Here is a 22,340-nt window from a genome sequence, read left to right as displayed (position 1 = left end):
CGAAGACTCAGTAGCAAGAAATGAAACTCAAAAGTTAGACCTATTCTACACCAGTAAGAGTCCTTATACTATGCTAAGAAGTTTCAGCTTTAATCCCATAGGCTGCAGGAAACCAAAGAAAGTTTTAAAGCTGGAAAGTAACACAAACAGGCCTGTACTGGTAACAGGGTTGAATTCTGATCTGAGTGTGAGAGGACGTTTACCTAGGAAACTAAAGGCAATGTGTCTACCTGCAATTGTCCAGGCAAGAAATGATGAGATCTGGGTAGTAGCAGTGATGAGGTGAAGGAGGGTATGCACTCAATGGCATTTCAGAGACAGAGACAAAAGACTTGGTGTATAACTAGATGTGGGGGGTAGAGGCAATTGTCAGGATAACTTCAAAGTTTCTAGTTAGGGTGACTTAGTAGATGAGTTTTCATTAGCCAAAGAAAAAAATACAAGGGGTCGGAGAAGTTTGAGAGATTAAGGTTTTACTCAAACTGCATAGAAATGCCTTTGAAAAGTCCAACTGGAGGCATTCTATAGACACTTCCAGTGCTCAGGAAAGAGTGTGGGGTTATAGGTAAAAATCTGAGAATCACCAGTCCTGCTTGATGCCAGAGTCCCCTCATGACCTGAAGGAAAACCTGAGGTAGCTACAGGACAGTCTGAAATTTGAGCAACTGAAACCTAGGGGGAGCCTATTTAGGCAGAAGAGGTCAACTGTAGACTTCTGGAGAATAACAGAAGTAGAGGAAAAAGAAACAGTAAAAGATACTGTAAAGAAAAAGAGATATGGAAGAACCAGGAATTACATTCTATACTATGATACTACAGAAAGCAAAGGAGGAATATTAACTGTACTTAACCATTTTCTTACCAAGTGTTGATGGATACTGGTTTCAGACTGTTTTTCAGGTCTGAGTGATTCAACTTGTGTTCGTGAAGTGCAGAAACAATCCTGGGAATTCAGAAATGCATTAAGTTAAAAAATACGTCACAAGGTAAGTATGTGGATACAAAGGTCTGGTGACTGTGGTGAGGAGCAGACAAAGGGCAGCCCGCAGAACCCTGGAATTGCCAGGATTCATAGCATGGAGGTTCTCAGTATGGGAGAGAAGGGAGAAGCAGCTGGGTATGAAGAAGACAAATTTCGTATCTGGTAGAATTTACTTGGTGCTATCTCTGATCCTTATCCTATCCTCTGGAAGTCATAATATCAATTCATTTTCACTGCTGGTGTTAATTTTCAACCTTTTCATCATCTTTGCAGTTTTGTTTTGAATATTTGGCTATAGATTATTCTGCTGTACTCATTATAATCAATTTTATTTTAATCCTCTGATTCTCTGTTTCTTAAATGTAGGAACCATGTTTATCCACATTAAACTACACAATGAGTGTATCTGGAACCAATTTTGTTTCTTAAGGTGATAAACATCTTACTTCAACTGGAAAGCAAATTAAAAGTAGGAGACTTGGGATGCCTGGGTGGCTCAGTTGATTAAGCGTCTGCCTTTGGCTCAGCTCATGATCCCAGGGTCCTGGATCGAGCCCCATGTCTCCTGCTCAGTGGGGAGTCTGCTTCTCCCTCTCCCTCTGCTCTTGCTCTCTCTCTTGCTCCCTCTCTCTCTCAAATAAATACAATCTTTAAAAAAAAAAAAAAGGTAGGAGACTTAGTTCCATTATCACAATTTACATTTTCCTGCATTTTAACCCATGGTCCTATTATCACATATTGCCAATAAAGAAATGTAATACTGCCATGTGATTTATCATGTGGGGTAAAGCTGACCTTATTCTACTTAGGAAGAAAAGGTGTGTCGAAAGTATAAACAAATTGTATGAAAGAGATTTTTGTAATAAATTTTTTGAAGCATCTCATGAACATTTACTTGTGTATGAACAGTAAAGTACTAATATCAAATGAGTCTTCAAGATAAGCTCACCCATATCTACCTAACACTTTGTAGTCACTTAAAAGTAATCACACTTCCTTTCATTTAAAATAACGCCAGAATTTCTCACTAATCTGTCATTTTTTCAGCGTAAATTACTGATTAAGATTAATTCCTGCAGTTTGTATACCTTATCAATCTTATCACAATAATTTGATCTAAATCTCCCGTCTTATGTAAAACTCGCCCCTGAAGAACAGAAGCTAACAATGTCATGATAGCTATAGAATCATTTCCTTTGCAAAGTTTCTAATGGTTTGTCTAAAGTGAATAAAATGGACAAAGTTTTTGAAGATACTTATTACTGTTCCTCATGGTGGTTGAAAATAACCATCAGTTAGGTCACTTACATATTGTATTTGATATTTACCTATATTTTGTAACATTTACTATGAATCATTCTATACAATGGTATTGTACAGAAGAGTTAACATAGCAGGCCTAAAACTGCTACACTTAGAAAAGGCTTGTTTGCAAAGTTGACTCTTGGCTGGTATCTGGGAACTTGGATTTGGGGAGGGTTCTCACCCTTCCTGATAAGAACAGATCATGTGCCTAAATTGTGTAAACAATATAGTTTCTGCTGAATTACTGCTTTTTTCCTGGAAGTCTGAAATTTGTTACCTGCTAAGAGAAGGTACCTACATGACCAATCCCCATAAAAAAGCCTGAGAATGAGTCTCTAATGAGCTTCATTGGTAGGCAACATTTACACATGTTGTCATTACCCTGGGAGAATTAAGCACATCCTATGTGACTCCACTGGGAGAGGATTCTTGGAAGTTTGAATCTGGTTTCCTCTGAACTTTACTCCATATACCCTTTTCCCTTGCTGATTTTGCTTTGTGTTCTTTGGCTATGAGAAATCTTAGTTATGACTACATGACTAAGTTTTGCAAGTCCTAGCAAATCATCAAACCTGGAGGTGGTCTTGGGGGGACCTCTAATACAGTTATCAAAATATATTCAAACACAAAAAAGTCTTTCTAAAAAATGTCCATAACTTTTTTTTTTTTTGATGGAAGGGAAGTTAATTTAAGACATATTGGGCATATTTTTAGAGACGCCAGGGTGGTGCAGTCGTTGAGCATCCGACTCAGGTTTCGGCTCAGGTTGTGGTCTCAGCATCTGTGGGACTGAGCCCTGCAACGGGTTCCACATTCAGCTCACAGTCTGCTTAGGGCTCTCTCCCCCTCTGCCCCTCCCCCCTGTGCGCGCGCGCACACACACACACTCTCCCTCTCAAATAAATAAATCTTTTTTAAAAACTTATATTGACCCTAACTTATTCTCAAAATAAGAGTACTGATCCATGTTTTTGGTTTATAGAAATAAAGAAAACACTATAATATGGTAGACTTCCATTTCATTATCTTTATATAGAATTTTCACAGTTCAAGAAAGTGATCACTAATGTGAAGACAGCTAAAACCAGCCAATGTTATAAGGCAAAATGTTTTTGCTGACCTCTCCTAAAAAATGTTGGCATGTTCATTAGCTGCCCAAGTTATAAAAATCATAAAACACTCATAGCTTATCCTTCAAAACATTTTTTATATCCACATTGAATCAATTAGATGCTGGTGAATAATAGCTTATGAAAAATGCACACATTAAGGTCTCTTAGGCAGCACAAATGATTTCAAACCATCCAGAAGCTGCCCCAAAATATTTTTAATGTATTTTTTTAATCCACTACCATAATAGCCAAATGAAAAGCAGTTATACCTAAAAGAGAATCTAAAGGAAAATATTTTACTTATGCTGCTCCTTTGAACACACCATTTCTTAACTCTCCAACAGAGGGTAAAACTTGAATGGGGAGGAATCCTTCATAAGTATAAACATCAACTTTATCTCAGTTGTACAAATATCTCATTTAAGAAAATATTCAAAGAATTCCAAATCTTTCATCATTACAGGAAGAATATATTTAAAAGTAAAATTATTAGCAAACTGAATAAACTTATTTCACCCATTATTAAATTCTATTATTTTTCACAAAACCAATAATTATAGAATAATAGAATAAATAAGATATTCTTTTTCCAAAATTCAGAAGCTCTGGGAATCCACACAGCCCTCTAAATCTTAGGATCTTCATCTGTCAAATGCCCTTTTACATCTCATCCAATTTACAAACTGATGTAAAATTGTTAATCTTAAGTAATCCTTTAGAACAGGGGTCCACAAACTATACAGTCCACAAGTCAGTCTGACCCACCACCTGTTTTAGTGAATAAGGTTTTACTTGAACACTAACACATTCATTTTTATTCGTTTACATACTGTCTACGACTGCTTTCACACACAACAGAAGAGTGATGTTACAGGGACCACAGAGCACACAAATACTATCTGACCCTTTATAGAAAATGTTTGTTCATCTCTGCGTTAGAAAATGAGGTATTTCATAACAACTTTCCAGATAGATAAATAAAGCTACCCACCTTTTTTTTTAAGGTTTTATTTTTATGTAATGTCTGCACCTGACATGGGGCTTGAACTTACAACCCCGAGATTAAGAGTCACGTGCTCTACTGACTGAGCCAGCCGGGTGCCCCCAAAGCTCCCCTTTTAAGTAGAAAAGCTTTACTTTAAAAATAAAGTGAATGCATTCAGTATTTTCCATATACCAAACAAATCATACAATAAATCCAACAAATGCACTCTGTATTTCCTCACTTCATAGTTCTGCCTCTCAGACTTGGCAAATGATGGAGTGGATTGGCAGATATGAGTTTGAGCCCTGGCAATTCTTTGCCATCTTGGGCCAAACTCAAAATAAGGATTAAACCACCTGCCCTGCGATCACTTATAATTTTGAAGACTGGAAGAGATATAAGATATGAAAGTATTTATAAACTGCAAATCATACAAATGCACCCATCATTTTTTAAAAGATCACTACTTTAATAAAGTCAGATATTGTATTATGTTCTATACAAGACATGATGAAAGACCTGAAACTACTTAATCTAAATAATATTTTCTGTAGGTTGAATATTTTTTACCACATGATTTCTGGTTCTCAATCTAGATACCATGGATCTAATATAAACAAAAAACAAGTTAGAATCTATACATATATTATACGTTGATCCAAATATTTTTTGTCTTGTTAGAGGCTTATTTTTAATATTATTTTGCTTGCCTTTGGTCTAATGGAAATTTGTAAAAGGGATTTTTGAAAGATTTAAGGATGAGGCATAGCTAACTAGATGGGAGAGGCATATATAAGTACAGGCATAAATGTATGAAAACAAGTGGGTATGGGACAAAGGAAAAGAATAATGAATATATCAGAAAAGTAAAGGAGAAGCTCTTTTTTTAAAGCAACAAAAACTCAATGAGAATTTAACTCATTTCTTAAGACCAGAAGCCATTCAGGTCAAAATAACATCTCAGCATAACAATATCCCATCAGAATATGCCTTCAATTATGGCTCTGCACTAACATCTAACTACTCTGATGGCACAAAATTAGACCTATGTTTTTTTATTTTACAGATTTATTTATGTTATTTCATTTTATATATTTTATTTATTTGAGAAAGAGAGAGCACAGAGGGAGAATGAGAGGAAGAAGCAGACTCCCCACTGAGCAGGGAGCCCAATGTGGGACTCGATCCCAGGACCCTGAGATCATAACCTGACCTGAAGGCAGACACTTAACCAACTGAGCCACCTGGGCACCCCTTGCTTATTTGAGAGAGATTGAGAGAGAGATTCAGAGCGCACAGGGAGAGAGGGAGGGCGGAGAGAATCCCAAGCCAACTCCTCGCAGAGCATGGAGCCTGACCTGCGGCTCGATCTCACGACCCTGAGATTATGACCTGAGCCGAAACCAGGAGTCAGAGGTTTAACAGACTGTGACATCCAGGTGCCCCGAAATTAAATGTTAATACAAACTTACCAAGAGAGACATTGAATCGTTTTAGTTCACAGAAAGTGTCAAAAATCCATCTACTCCAAAAAAGATTTTCCTTTATCTTCAAGATGAAGAAATATCCTATTATAAAAAACAAAAGCAAAATAATTTAGATTTAAATAAAAGTTCCCTGAACTAGTTGCTATAAACCCTTATGATATTTAGGCAGTTATTCTTTGATGCAAGGACTAGAGACATTTCTGAAAAGTGTCTTTACAGAGCATTTCTGTTTACAGAACACAATTTGGGATCTGAGGTCACAACAGAAGGGCAGAGTTAAGTTGAAGGAAGATTCTGAGTATTTCCAAAGGCCAATATACCTGCATCTCTCCTTCCCTATCTTTTCTGTACTTTTTTTAAAGAAACTTAAGCAAATGTGAAAGCAATATAGAAAATCAATGTTGGACCCACTTACAAATATGCCCCAATAATTTCCAATGATTCCAGTTATAAGTAAATGTTGAAGGTTCCAAAGCTTCCTGATTGGATTAATTACCTATTAAATCATTTGGGGTCCATGACTAGCAAATTTGGGGAAGAATCTGGATTAGTAACACACTAGGAATAACATTTTCTTATTGCCATACGTTGTTGTTGTTTTTTAAGATTTTATTTATTTGAGATAGAGCAAGTATGCACGACTTGGGGGAGGGGCAGAGGGAGAGGGGGAGGGGGAAGCAGACACCCCACCCCACCCCCAGCAGGTAGCCAGACTTGGGCTTGATCCCAGGATCATGACCTGAGCAGAAGGCAGACGCTTAACCCACTGAGCCACCTAGGTGCCCCTCCTTGTCATGTGTTTTTAAAAAAGAGAAATTTCTTTTCAGTTCCACATAAAAATAATATTTTTAGGCTGAATATTTTTTACCTTATGATTCTTAGTTCTCAATTCTATTCTTCCTAGAATTTGACAAGTATGAAAGATATGAGGATTATACAAATAATTCCTGTCCACTTTCACCAGTAGAGTATTAATCTCAATAGTTTATGAAGACGCTGCAACAGATTCAGAAGTTTAAAACAGCAACTTATTCAGATTCAAGGAACTACAAAGGCACCACCAAAACTTTCCAGAGTTTTCCTAACAGAAAGGGTGGCAATGTTCTAAACTTTCTAGTGTTGGGTGTTTTGTTACACCTAACCATCTCTTTCTTCTTAATTGTGGTTTGTTATTTTAATGAAATCCCCAAGTTTAATCAAGATAAATGTCTAAGCAAAATGAAAGAGAAAAGGAAGATTGTGTAAACAACAGATATTATAGAGCAGTACCCAATTTTACTGCTAAGGAAAGATATGAATTTATTCAGGATATTCACTACAAACCAGAAGTAGAGAACAGGAGGAAGAAAAACCTGAAAGGGTATGATTATTTTGTCACCTGCCATTCATTATCATCAATTTAAGGCAGTGCAGTGCCATTTGCTGTATTACAAAAGGGGGAAAGCAATACTTGCTCTGTCCACCTTCCAGGGTGATTGAGATCAAATGAGATACTTCATCTGAAAGGGCTCATAACTACCAAACACTGTACCAATATAAGAACTTGAGTGTATGCTCTGAAAGGTACACTCAAATATTACCAGTGGCAGCTCAAAATGGTAAGGCTCATTTGGAAAGCAAGTTGGCAATGTTTCAATGACCATGAAAATACTCATACCTTTTGATCCAGTAAAATTCTCACCTCCCCTAATCAACTCTAAGGAAATGTCTAAATAAATGAAGAAACCATACACCTGTAGAAAGTCATTACACTGTTAATCTGAAGCAGCCAGGTATTCATTCCATGTGTGTTTAATGAATGGCTACCATGGTCAGGCACTGAGGACACTCACTGATGATCAGGGGCAGACAAGGCAGTTTACATTCCCACAGACAGAAGGATTAGGGATGTCGTGATTAACTCAGTTTTCTGGTTATCAGGATTTTGTTTCTTTCTTTTTCCACTCCGTATCAGTAAGTTAAATAACAACAAAAGAATTTAAATTCCATTACATTATCTATATTTCAGAAAAACTCAGAAGAAACTGACCGATTTATGAGAATTGCTAGTAAAGTTGTCCCACGGGGGTGATTTAATCCCACAGATTTCTGCTTTAGATATGCCAGACGATTAAGAGATGATTTTACAAGACATTCTGAGGTCAAGGCAGCAGCTGCACCTGGTCAAGAGGGTGGTGGGGTGGGAGGGATAGATTCGCGGTCATAATTTTCTCCTGCATGCTCTTTCACTAGATACGGATACAAATCCTTCTTAAAGAAATCATACTTCAGACCTATAGTTTTAAATATATTACATCAGTGTGGTCCCTTGCATTTGTGTCTAACAAGCTAATTAGGGTATAGCTTTATAAATAATTTAAATTTGCTCCATTATAGAATGGTTCGTCCAAAGGCTTTAATATCAAAGGTTAACAATTTCTGTGAAAATCATAGGACGCATTTATTTACAGAACTCGGATTTTGAGTTAATTTAGGCATCCAACAGAGGCTATTGTTAAGAGGGAATGCAAAAAAAAAAACTTAACTCTGCTGAGCCTTAAAATTACTATAATTTTCAAAGAGATCTTGAGAAGCCATAAAATCTTAAAAAATTATAGCGACGCACAACTCCGTAAGATTTTCCAAACTTAGTATCGTGACTCATGCTTTCAAAAAATATTTCCTGAGTGCCTACTGTGCGCCAGACGGACTCTGTGCTAGGCAGACGCTGTGTCACAAAATCCTGACCGAGCTGTGAGGAAAAAAGTATTCGACACAACAAAGCCACGAGGAAAAAACACAACGCTGAATTTAAATACTGAGAACAAAACGAAGCTGGAGCATTTAATTTTGTAAGAGGTTCTTTCCGAGTCCTGCTTTGGGGGATCGCGAAAGCGAACTCGCCGAAGGTGGTACACAGAACCTCGGCCAGAGGGTGTCTTCTGTTCGGAAACTCCTCCAGGCTCGGGAGCGCTGCCAAAGGTGAGAGGTGGGGGAAGAGAGCACTTCGGGCAGCTCGCGCCCCGCGCACCTGGCAAGCACCGCCTACGCCGAACACAGGTGCCTCCGCCACGGGGCGGCCCGGGACTTAGGGGCCGCTCGCCTAGCCACGCCACGCTGACTCCAGCCACCGCTCCGCCGGCTGCCCGGGCTTGGGTTCGAGGCAGGAGGGCGAGTTCTAGCCTCGGGCTTCCCGAGGCGTGCGCGGTACAAGCCGCGCTCCCTCAGGTCCCCGACCCAGCCCTCCCCCTTCCCCTCCCCGGCCCGGCCTCCCCTCATTACCCTGGCGGCGACCACGACCAGCGCGACTCTCCTCAGGCGGCCAACGGCGTGGGGCCTATGGGCCCTGGGAGCCCAGCCCGCCGTGGGGCACCTCGAGCGCACAAGACCCGCTCCCAGCGCGGGCCGCGGGGCGTAGCAAGGCGGCGCGACCCGGACTGGGGCTGTGGGCCTGGAACTCTGCCCCAGCCCCAGGCAGTCCGCCCGGAGTGCATTCGCCCCAGGGTCGCGGCCCCGCCTCCCGCCCCAGGGCCAAGCTGCTAGGGGGCGGGGCCTTCTAGCTTGGGGGCGGGACAAACGCGCAACAGCTCCGAAGGGTGAGGGGGCGAGCGGACAGGAAACCACAATTCCCGGCAGGTCGCGCGCTGGTGCCGTGGAGGCTGCTGGGAGAGTGGGTCTTCGCTCTTCTCCAATGTGTGGGGCTGCTAGAGAGCCGGCCTCACTGCAAAACCGAAGTCGCCGAGTGATGATGTTGTGAAGTCGCCCGCCCGTCCCTGCCACGCCCGGGCGGTTACTGGCAGCGGCGGCCGCTTCGGCTGCAGCTCTCAGGCTGATACCGCTTTAGATCCTATTCCCTGAGGGAGCGCGGGCGGAGGACGGAGGACGTCGAGCCATGCCAGTGAGTAACATTCCCGCGCGTGACTCGAATTTGCCCTTGCCAACTTCTCCTGAAAGCGGAGGAGCCTCCCCGCCCCGAGCTCTTCCCGGTCCTCGGAGGTCACGCGCGGACATCAGAGCCGGAGGCTGGGTATCGCAGGCCCGGGTCTTCGTCCGGTCCCCGCCCCGCGGTGGGAAGTGGTTTGTTTCCCAAGTGTGGGTGCGAAGTGATAGGCGCTGGGCTCTGGTCTGCGGATTCATCCCAGCTGCGCCTCTGAGGATTGGCAGTATCTCAGATCTCTGCCGGAGAGCATCCACCTGGAACCCCATCCTTGAGCGATGAGCGGCTTTCGTGTCTGGACGTTAAACCTTTAGCCTCGGTCACCATGTGTGATGTCAGCGAAAGGAGAGGATATGGCAAAGAGCTCTTTCTATGCTGAATTGGGCTTTTCTTGCGATTGATTTTGAGCCAGATACCAAATATGCTTTAAAAGAAACGGTTAACTTTAGTTTCAAGCGTAAATAATAGATGTTGGCAGATGTCCTTTTTAGTACCAGCGTAAAGATAATCTCCCAAACACTTAAAAGAGTTCTGGGTCATAATAATAACGGTGAACTCAGCTCATTGCTGCAATTTCTGAGCCAGAAAAGAAAGAAAGAAAATCCCGAAGCAGTAACTTTTCACTGGAAATTCATCAAGCTAGAATAGACCATAGAAATAAAATGACATGTACTCTTCCAGTTTTTTAAAAAATATATTTCAGGAAAATTTGACCTGACCTTCATATCTTTGCTGTAGAATTGGAAGTCTGAGTTACAGTGATCTCCAAATAGCATGTTAATAGCGTTGACGTGACACTTCAGAACAAACTGTGAAGGACATTTGGTGGTGGGAAAGGGCAGGGATGAAGACACTTTATCATCTCAGCAGCTTTTCCAGCTTTCTGTTTTTAAAATTAATGTTCAACAAAGTCTCAAACATTCAGCAATCACATGTATGAAAGACAGTGTTTTGTTACTTTACAGATTTTTATTGATATGTTGAAGGAGTTACAAGAAAGAACAAACATTTGAGTACATTTGACCCTTGAACAACAGGGGGGTTAGGGGCACCAACCCTCCTGTACAGTTGAAAATCCGTGTATAATTTTTGACACTCTAGAAACTTTACTAATAGCCTGTTTGACCAGAAGCCTTATTGATAAACAGTTGACTAACATATTTTGTGTTATACGTATTACATTCTGTATTCTTACAATAAAGTAAGCTAGAAAAAAGAAAAAGTTAAGAAAATTATAAGGAAAAGAAAATACATTTACTGTACTGCATCGAAAAAAATCTGTGTATAAGTGGACCCTTACAGTTCAAACGCATGTTCAAGTCAGCTGTACTTTTAATCAGCCAGGCACACCAGTCATGAGCTCTATATACGTTCACTCAATCACTATAATAACCCTGTTGTGCTAATTTGAGGCTCATAGGGTTTGCTTACGTTACAAGTGGAGAGTCAAACCTAGATCTGCCTTGCGTCAAAGTTACAGGTCAGGTAAGTTGTACCTACATCAGAAATTACCTTAAAGTTTGGATGATTCAAAACTATTTTCCAGCATTATTTCCTAATACTGGTTCCTTATACACCTGGAATATCTAGAAGAAGTTCTGAACCCCTGCTTTAGTACTTTTGAACAAAGTGTTCTCTCTGCTTGCCATTCCTATACCCCACAGAGCTGCTCATTTCGACCCCGAAAGCCCATTCCAAATCCACCACAGTTTACTTGTGTAAGGCATGATAGGATTGGATTTTCATCTCAAAGGTCCTTTCTAGTTCAAAGGTTTACTGATTCTACAATTGAAAATATGAGCCAAAGAGTATTATTTTTCCACTGGAAACTGGAAATCATGGTTAACATCAGTAGTCACAAAGAGTAGAAAAACCAGTTTCTTAAAAATTTTACATCAATATCCAAAATATGTTAAACACCAATATAAGGAATGAGACAGATAGTAATATATTATTTCATGATTATTATTATGTGTAAGTTTTTGAACCTCTTTAGGTACCATCTTGTTTAGCTATTAAGAAATCTGAGGCATTAAGGTAATACATTTAAAATGACTTAGTAAATAAAGGGACTAAATTATTCATGGCTTCCAGTCATTTTGCTCAGACCTGCAGTGTTCATGTAGTAATAGGAAACATTTATGTAATACTTACTATGTGTTAGATACCTATCTTAACGTTTTACCTATATTATCCTCACAATAGCACTATGAGGTGTTTTTGTAGATAGGCAAATGAAGCAGAGGGTAAGTTAACATACCCAAGGTCATTCATCTTCTATCATTCATCTACTAAGTGGTGGAACTGGGTGTCAAACCCAGGCAAGCTCAGAATCTTCAGCATTTACTGAGCACCTACTGTGAACCAACCCCACAACTGGGTGTTTTATTATAATTAGATCATTTATCAGTACAACTACCTTAAATAGAACGTAATTCAGCATTTGGTGACTACCCAAAGCTACAAGATAAGTAAATGGTTGAACCAAGATTTGAACCCACTCTTGCCTTTCTTCAAAGCCCTTCTTTCTTCTACTTTCCCTTAATAATCAAATCTTTATTAAATACCTTTGATGGGCCAGAGACTGTGCTAAGTGCTAGGGATTTAGCCCCTGCTTTTAAGAAACACAGTCTGAAGAGGGAAAGACACAATTGTTATAGTGTATTAATAGGATAGCAGTATACAGAATGCAGCATACAGAGGTTCTATAGAAACAGAGAAAGGGTAGTGAACTGTGCCTGTAGGGTGAGAAGGCTTGGTCCAGTCTTAGAAAAACATATGGGAATTAGCCTGGGCAAAGAAGAGGAAAAGGGATTGTTTGGGGCTGAATTTTGCCCCACCAGAATTTGTGTGTTAAAGTCCTAACCCCTGTAACTTCAGAGTGTGACTGTATTTGGAGATGGGGCCTTTGAGGAGGTGATCGACTTAAATGGGGCATTTAGGGTGGGTCATAATTCATTCTGACTTGTGTCCTTATAAAAAGAACTTTAGAAACAAAAAGAGACACCAAGGTTGTGTGCACAGAGGAAAAAAAATATGTGAGAACACATTGAGAAGGTGGGCATCTGCAAGCCTCAGGAGAAACCAAGCCTGCCAACACTTTGAGATTTGATTTCTGGCCTCCAGAACTGTGAGGAAATACATTTCTCTCATTTAAGCTACCCAGTCTGTGGTATTTTGTTATGGCATCTATGCTATTTTGTTATGGCAGTCCTAGCAAACTAATTCAGGGATGTTCTAGCAAAAGGAATGACATACAAAAAAAGCCTTTGAGGTGTGCCAGGTGATTAGGTTTCATGGTAAGAAGCGTTGAGAGATGAAGCTGGAGATTAGGCTGGGGCCATATTAGGACAATTTTGTATGAAACACTAAGGAGCTGAACTTTATCCTAAAGGGGATGGCATGGAGAGGGTTTCTAACAGAGGAAAAACATTGAATATTGATTTTAGAAAGACTACTCTGACCTTTGTGGAGGATGGATTAAAGGGGATAAGACGGGAAGCAAGAAGATCAATTAGGTGGAAGCTGTACTAAATATTTTCTCAGAATATTGAAATGTCAAACTAAAACAGAACTATTGTTAACATAAGGGAGATTTTAAAGGGCACAGCTAACCCTTAGGGCAAACATGGAGGATTTAGGAAGAATTTGTATGTACCTCTTAGTACCTAGAAACTGGCTTTACTTTCGACATTTTGCTTTGCATGAATAAATAAAGCTTTACTCAACTATCACAGAATAGTCAGTATTTTCCCACTAATAGACACTTTTATGGTGCTTACACCGTTCTAAGCCAAGTCCTTTGACAACCTTATGAAATATCTACTATTACTATTTCCATTTTATACATAAAGTTATCGAAGCACAGAGAGGTTAAGTAACTTGCCCATGGTCGCATAGCTAATGGCAGTGTTAGATTCAAACTCAAGCAGTCTGTCTTCAGAGTCTATGCTCCTAGCCATTATACTACATGTTGCCATATATTATTTATCAAGATCTTCAACTTCCTATGAAAGGAGGAGGAAGTAATACAAAAATAAATTGGGTATGTATGCTGTAGTGAGTATATAGTTTATCAGAGGAGATAAGGAATAATTATATGGTTAAAAAATGTCTTAGAGAAAAGTGGAGAGTATTGGGAAGTAATCTTCAAGTTGGGGCTTCTGGGAAATCTAGCATTGGGAAAAAGTGGCATTTGAACGGGGATGTGAAGAATGGCTACACTTCGAATATGTAGAAGGAGGGAGAGATTAAAGGTAGAAGAAATCACATGCACAAAGTTAAAGGATTGGGAATTTCCTGGTGTTTTTAAGGAGCTAGTAAATACAATCCTTTGTTTTGGCTGGGATATATTGTGTGGTTGGAGAATCTAGTTTGGGGGTCATAGGGAAACAAATGTCTGGGAAAGAGAGGTCTTAGGGATTGAAGGGCAACAAAAATTGTGAAGTTTGAAGTCAAATGATTGACGTATATGCCAGATGTAATTATCTTTTAGGAGAGGATAAAGCTCATCTAGTCCCAACTTGGAGGTTAACAAGTCCTATCTTCACTGTCTCACAGATCCCTCTTATTGTTTCCATTCAACTCTTTTATGCCTTTATTACAATAATCCAGGCATAATGTGATAAAAATTTTAAATTATTTTTGTCTCTAATCTTTCCATTGTTGAAATTCATCCTATATTCTGACTCCAGTTTTACTTCTCAAATGTCACTTTTTAAAAAAAGATTTTATTTTTAAGTAATCTCTGCTGCTTAGAGTGGAAGCACCTAACGTGGGACTCGAACTACAACCCTGAGATCAAGAGTTGCATGCTCTCCCGACTGAGTTAGCCAGGTGCCCCTCAGATGTCACTTTCCATTTAGAAACTTGTTTCCTGTGGGATTAAGTTCAGACTTCTTAATCTGAACTTGTCAAATTCAAAGCTCCAAGTACTTTCCCAGTAATAATTCCCACTTAAATTGGTCTGTATACTGCTGCCAGACTGGCTCTGTCTGCTCTTGGCTCTGGGGCTTTTTTTTCTTTGTCCTTTACCTACTGGATATGCCTCTTCTCACTATCCAAATCTTTCCATCCTTGAGGAACCCACTTAAATCTTACTCCTATATGAAACCAGACCACTTCAGCTAGAAAAGAGCTTTCCCTGCACCTGACTGTATAATTTAATACTCATTAAATATTTATTATCTGGTGGTGTTATCTTCTCTTTGATATCCTAGACCATTAGATCTTAGGTTTAATCTAGATCATAGAACTCATTACAGCTCTCCCTAATAGATCTTAGATTTCTTAGATCTTTAACCTCCCTTAGGGCAGATTGTATACTGTTGTATGCTGTTGTATACTTTTTTTTTAAATCTCTTTTCCGTCTTTCAGTTTAATTCAAGAGGCATTTATTGAAAACTGTCCAATAAGCAGCTGATTGACCAGTTGTTAGCTCAGGTAATTTTATTGACATTTCTTATGTAACAGGCTTCTTAATATGTAATGTTCCTAGCTATACTACTGACTCACATAACCTTGGGGATATCCGGTTTAACCACACTATATTATGATTTATTTGTGCTAGAAAATGAGCATACTCGTGGTATAGAGGTGTAACTAATCATGTTGTAAAGATCATTGAGGTCTTTGAAGCTTATCCATATACCTCTGTCAGTGTTTGCCAAAGTTCAAGTTTTTTCTCTTTAGAAAGCTTTCTGACAATAAAGAAGGAATAGCTCAAATAAAATAGGGTCTAATTTAAGAGCGTTACACTATTTTGTGTTACAGTAGAGTTGATATATGCATTAATGGTGAAAGAATTCACCCACCAGTTCAGTTAATAGTTCATTTAACAACAAATATGTAATGAGTTGCTTAAGCTCCTGCCATTATACTCTCATTCTGATCAGCAAGGAAGAAGAAAGGGAGAAGGTAGGCACTTCCCCTTCCTTCCTGGAAGTAAGTTGTAATATATGTTGTGAAAGAAACAATTTAGATGCTGAGTTAGAAAATAAAGATGGCAGGGGAAGCTACTTTGGATCAGGTGGACTGGTAACTTCTCCCTGAGGATAATTTTTCAGCTGAGATTAGAAGGGTGAGAAGTAGTTACCATATAAAGAACAAGAGGAAAGAATATTCCAGGTACAGTGAACACTTACAAAGATCCAGAGATAGGAGAGAGTGTGATGAGGAAGTAAAAAAGCCTGACACAAGGCTGTGTCTCTTTGGCTGAGTCTGAGCAAGGAGAGTGGTGCAAGATGAAGAAAGAGAAGTAGTCAGGGGCTAGACTACACCAGATGTGTGGATTTTATTCTAGGGTTTTTGTTTTTGTTTTTTAAGGAGTTTAGCTTTTAAAACATTTTTCTTGTCTTACAGAGAAGAGAGAAACCAAGAAATTGAGCATGGAGGCCTGTTAAGAGGTTGGTTTGTAGACTAAGAGACAATGATGGGTAGAATTAGGATGATAGAAGAGGGGATGAAGAAAAATGGGTAAATTTGAGGTATGAGACTATACAGGATTGGTAATGGATTGGATGTGGAAGGTGAAAGAAAGGAGGTATCTACTGTTCAGTGGATCAGTTCAAGAATTACAGTCAGCCTGTGAGAAATTTGGATATCAGAAGAAGTCTGGTCCGAAGAGCCAGATTGGGAGTTATTAACAATAAAGAGGTAGTTTAATCTGTGGTAGTGGTTGGTTTACACAAAGGTAAATGAAAAACAGCAGTAATAAAGAACACAGTCACGGTTGGAACTTTAGCAAGTATCAACATTTAAGGATCATGGGAATGGAGCTGGGTGATCCAATGAAAGGATTTGAGAAAGTGCGTTCATTGTAAGATGTAGGCTTCAGGAGAGCCATAGGAAAATTGAAGTAGGGAGTAGTCAACAGTATTGAACCAGAGATACTTAAAATAACAACTAAGAAAGTACCATTGGATTGGTTAGCAGGGCCTATTGGTGACTGAAGGGAAGGCGGTTTCAGGAAAACTCAGATTGTAGTAGGATTGAGGTATGAATAAAAGATGAGGAAAAGGGAAAGTAAATACTCTGAAGAAGCTTGACTGAAGACAGAAGGCAGTAGCTAGAGGGGAACCCAGAGTTTTGAGGAAGGGAGATTTTTAAATTTTAATTTTATCTGTTTTTAATCAAGTGGAAGATTTTGAGCATTATAATAGGCCAAGGAGGAGGGTGTGGCTAGTGGATAGGGATAACTGGTAGAGCAAAGTTTAGAGAAGTCAGGAGTAGAGACTTAAGTAACATATATTTCATTGTTTTTTCACTGGGTGGACATATACATATGGTAGACAAATTGAAAGGTATATGATGAAAAATAAGTTTCTCTCCCCCTTCTGTCTTCCAGCCACCCAGTTCTTCTAAGAGGATTGCTAATTTATGTTCACATTAACAAGTGTGCAAGTACATGATTGAGGTTATGCTTATACTTAATTCTCAGAGTTTGGAGAAAAAGCTAGCTATAGATTATGTGGATTTATTGATGTGAGGAATAAAAGTAAGAGAGATGGAGAACAGATGGGGGTTCAGAGATGAGTATAAAAGACGTCTCAGAAAAGAACATTTAAGAGGGTAATGGAGGGCATGCCTATGGTGTGAGGCCCACAGGTGATGACTGAATTTACAGCAGCCCCATTTCCCATGGTTTTGTGACCTTTCCAGGAGAACTTAACTACTTCTTTATATTTAAAATGCATGTCAGCTTAGAAAATGAACTTCTCAAAAATTCATCGCTTAAGTAAAGTAAACACATGTTCGGGGTCCAAGTGCCAAAGCTCTGCTTCTATTCTTACTGCTTTGAGTCATAGGCATGTTGTGTGTGGTACTTTGAGGTTATTCAGGCCAGTGGTATAAATCAAAACAAAGGGAAACTTGTTGGTTAAGAAAGAGCATTCTCTGTCTGAAGGAAGAAAGGAAGAGGAGACTAGAAACCAACTAAAATGTCTCTGAGATGGTACTACTGTTCCTAAAGCACATAATCTAACAACTTAAAATTTTTTTTCAAATACTTGTATCTCTTTAGCTAGTACTAAGCTAAATCACTCTCTTTTCCTTTGTTTTATTTTTAGTCACAAATTAAGAAGACTACAGAGGAGACTTAGCAGTTGTGAGGTTTTTGGTTTTTTGTTTTTTGTTTTTTTTTAAAGATTTTATTTATTTATTTGACAGAGAGAGACACAGCAAGAGAGGGAACACAAGCAGGGGGAGTGGGAGAGGGAGAAGCAGGCTTCCCGCGGAGCAGGGAGCCCGATGCGGGGCTCGATCCCAGGACCCTGAGATCATGACCTGAGCCGAAGGCAGACGCTTAACGACTGAGCCACCCAGGCGCCCCAGTTGTGAGGTTTTTAAGAAGATATTTGATCATTTTCATTTGATGTGGGGCTATTTTTTATTAGCTTTATTTTGTCACTTAATTTTTTTTCCAAGTTTTTGTTTAAATTCAAGTTAGTTAACATATAGTGTAGTATTGGTTGCAGGAGTAGAATTTAGTGATTCATCACTTAACATATAACACCCAGTGCTCATCCCAACAAGTGCCCTCCTTAATGCCTATCACCCATTTAGCCCATCCCCCCACCCACCTCCCCTCCAACAACCCTCAGTTTGTTCTCTATAGTTAAGAGTCTCTTGAGGCGCCTGGGTGGCTCAGTTGGTTAAGCGACTGCCTTCGGTTTGGGCCAAGATCTCGGGGTCCTGGGATCAAGTCCCACATCAGGCTCCCCCTGCTCTGTGGGGAGCCTGCTTCTCCCACTCCCTCTGCCTGCCACGCCCCCTCAGGAACTCATAAGCGAGCTTGTGCTCTCTCTCTGTCAAATAAATAAATGAAAACAAACAAAAAAGTCTCTTAAGTTTGCCTCTCCCTTTTTTTATCTTATTTTATTTTTCCTTCCCTTTCCCTATGTTCATCTGTTTTGTTTCTTAAATGGATGTGGGGCTTATTTTAAATGCATCCATAAACAGCTACAAATGCTGCTAGTGGAAAACATGGTAAAACTAAGCAACAAGCCAAAAATTCCGATTTAGCCTTCCTATGACACTGAAAACTAGTTCTTTTTAGTTTTTACAAGAAAAGTGGGTACTGTGTTATTGCTATAAAAATGATAAAGCACCCTTTTAACAGCCAACTCATAGTTTTTCATAAAGCAAATAAGTGTTTTCTTTCAAATGTTCAATCTTTGCTTAATTTTTCAAGGCAATTCATTTAATTGATGTTGGACTGAAATGTCTTAGTAGTCAGTTTTGTTCATTAAATTACTTCTGTAATTCAGTTTATTGACATTTTTCATCTTTAAGCTTATAGTTAGGCATGTATTGCGAGCCTACTATGTACCCGTTGCTTTTAGCTTTGGGGCATACAAAAATAAAATACCTTCATTTAAAGAGCTTATAGTGTTGTAGCAAGAAAGAAAGTGAGCACATAGTCTTCTGGTAACACCCAAGATGAGGAGTCAGTAAATACTGATTAAGGAGTAAATCATAATGAAAAATTTTACTATTTCCTAAACCACTTTTCCCATGTTTGTAATCCACTCTGTATTTCTCTATAGCAATTAACATTAAAATTCTCACAAAAGAGAGAAGAACCTATACTTTTCTTAGGAGACAGTAAAGAAGGGACAGAGTGTATTCTCATAGCCAGCCTACGGAAGAGAAAAAAGAACAGGTGAGAAAAGCACTTGACAAGATTGCTAAAGGAAGAGAAGCAAGCCAACTAAATCCCTAGTGCTGGAGAGATGAAAGAAAGAGGTACTTGAAGAACCAGTCAAGGGCAGAAAAGCAGGTCCTAGGGTTCAGTCTCATGCAGACATCTTCTGGGTTCTCTGATAACCTGGTTATCTGGTTTCTCAGCCACAGCAGGTTGGAAAGCAGAGAGGCACACTGCAACAGCAAAGTGTAATGGTTGATAGCCTCCTGGTAAGGGGGGAGAACAAAATGAGAAGTAGACTTAAAATCTCCAAAAAATTAACATTTCACACCATTTATTGTAGGAGGAAAGTGCTCTTTAAGAATTTATAATCCTGGAGGTTATAGCTGTTGTCACTATGTTATAATGCAGTGATTGCTAGTCATAGTAATGACCCTGAGTCATTAGATTCTTTTCAGTCTGTCCTATCTAAGGACTTTTTTTCCCCCTCCCATGCAGTTGGACTTTTCTCATTCTGTGTCTTAACTTTAGGGGGAAAATATCTTACTACCAACGTTTTTAAAATAAGAAACCTTGTGGGGGGGGGGGTTGCTATTAAATATTTTGTGGGTTTTGCCAGTGTGTCAAACCCATCTCTAGGGAATGTTTGCAACTTCCTTGTAACTGGTGGGCTTAATTGATATTGCTCTGCCCATAACTAACATCTCTTATAGAAACTCTTAAGAAGCCTATATAGATTTTTATAAATTGGGCTAAGAAACCCATCAATTTTCAAATACTCTGACAGTCTTAGGTTTCTAATGTAGTTTCATTTTTCTTCCTACTATAGATTACAAGGATGTAACTTGACTAGAGGTTGATTCATTCATTCAATAAGTGTTGAATACCTGGCATTTGTAAGATACTAAGATACAGGTGGACTTAATTTATTGGAATAAGGATTTATTTTGGTCTATATTCCACTAATTTTAGCAGCTCAGAACACATAACAGAATTATTCCCAATTTATGGTAATACATCTGCATTATTTTCTTGATACTGTAAAACAGCCCTTTTTTTTTTTTTTTTAAAAGCCTGGGTGGCTCAGGCAGAATGATCCTAGAATCCTGGGATCAAATCCTGCATCCAGCTCCCTGCTCACCAGGGAGTCTGCTTCTCCCTCTCCCTCCACCCCTCCCCCCTGCTCCTGTGTGCGCGCTCTCTCTTTCAAATAAATAAATAAAATCTTTTTAAAAAAAGACAAAATCAAACTCAGATTTGGAGTTTTATGGCATATGATATACATAACACAGATCATTCTGCTTAATTGTTAATACAGCCAACTTTGATATCAGATGACTTATTTCTAAAAATAAATTATAAAGCACTTAAGAAAAAATTGGAGACTAAAAAAGAAATTTGGAGGCTTGTTGTTTTTCTTTATTCATTAATCAATATGTGTTTTTACGAAGTGGAGTGGAGATGTAGAATTTCTCAAACCACATACACTCACTGTCCTTCACACTCCTAGTCTCTTGCTAGTAGAGCCCAGAGGTTGGAGGTCCCAGCTTTGGAAAAACATAGTCGTGGGTTTGATTCTGGGCTCTTCCTAGCTTGGGCAAGTTAATTAACCTCTAAGCTTTAGTTTTCTTATCTATAAAATGATGACAATAATAATCACATTTTGGGGTTGTTGTGAGAATTAAAAAGGATCATGTGCATAAAGCATTTATTCCAGTACCTAGCACATAGTAAGTGCTCTGTGAGTGTTAGCTATTATTATTAGAAAAGACTGAATTTGGAACAGAATTGAAAATATATTTCTCTGTCATGCATTTTTCATTTGAAACACAGAAGCTTCTTGTGTCTTTATTATCAATTGTTTAACATAAACTGATTTTAGAAAACTTCTATAGTGCTAGTTTCACTTGTTATATTCTACAGTAAAGTCATGAATTTAACAAGGAAGTTTTGGATTGTTTTCATTGTCAGAAGAAGTAGTTTCTGCTCGGGAAAAGTTTCACAGGACAGTGAGGTCTCCTATTAAATTGTTCACATCTAGAAACTGAAGTTTTCTCAGTATACTCTGAGTTGATAGGTCTGGAGGAAAAGACACACTAAGCAAACTCACTGAAGAAGAATCAATATGCCAGGATGTCTGCTCTTAATATACAATAGAACAATCAAGTAAACTGTCTGTTTTGGTTTCCATAGTTACTATATTTTTCCCTTATGGAAAAATCTTCAGGAGAAACCAAGTTAACAAAAGTTGTGTGTGTGTGTGTTTGCGCACACGCACCCATGCGTGCTCACATTTAGACTTGGAGGACATCTGAAGCATAAGGAGCAGTACCCTAAGGGAATGGGGAGGAGTGGCTGAGTAGCAATAGGCATTCCAAGAGACTCACTAGCTCAGAGTAGAAGAGGGCTGAGGCTGGCGGACCACGTAGCCAGACAGAAGGGCTGAGGCTGGCGGACCAGGTAGCCAGACAGAAGGGCTGAGGCTGGCGGACCAGGTAGCCAGACAGAAGGGCTTGGACTAAGGCCATAGCAATAAGCTTGGAGGACAGGAATAGGTGACTACATGGAAAGCAAGTATTGAGGAGAAGAAAGATGTCTCTTAGATTTTTGGCTCTGCTGATCAGGTGACTTGATAATATTAACTAATTAGTAAAGCAGGAAAAAACATTTCATGGGAAGATAATTTCAGTTTGGAAAGTGATGAATTTATGCTATTGATTATAAGCTGATACTGAGAGTTCCAGTTTAAAGTCATATGCCAATTTGGGATAAAGGTAGAGACTTGGGAAGTAATTATAATATAATTGGAAATTAAGGCCTTTGAAGTAGATGAGATTCCTTAGGAGAGAAAGGAGAAGGCCCATGATAAAATCCTGAAGAACTGGGGCTACTAGCTATTAATAAGGCAGG

The 22,340-nt window shown here is 39.2% G+C and overlaps 1 protein-coding gene across 1 annotated transcript in view; it reads right to left on the bottom strand.

The window, feature by feature from the left end:
- The window catches only part of STRADB (STE20 related adaptor beta), a 43,440-nt gene extending 34,201 nt beyond the window's left edge, over window positions 1–9,239 (bottom strand). The window contains exons 1-3 of the mRNA XM_021702991.2: window positions 9,133–9,239; window positions 5,857–5,952; window positions 863–943 (exon numbers count right to left, since the gene is read on the bottom strand). Coding sequence (XP_021558666.1) covers window positions 863–943; window positions 5,857–5,868 — 93 coding nt within the window. The 5' untranslated portion in view covers window positions 5,869–5,952; window positions 9,133–9,239. The remainder of the gene's footprint in view (window positions 1–862; window positions 944–5,856; window positions 5,953–9,132) is intronic.
- Between the last annotated feature and the right edge of the window lie 13,101 nt (window positions 9,240–22,340).

Source organism: Neomonachus schauinslandi, chromosome 3 (assembly GCF_002201575.2).
Source record: "Neomonachus schauinslandi chromosome 3, ASM220157v2, whole genome shotgun sequence".
Classification (NCBI taxonomy): domain Eukaryota; kingdom Metazoa; phylum Chordata; class Mammalia; order Carnivora; family Phocidae; genus Neomonachus; species Neomonachus schauinslandi.
Note: the sequence above shows the minus strand (reverse complement) of the source record. Positions and strands in the feature narration are given on the sequence as shown.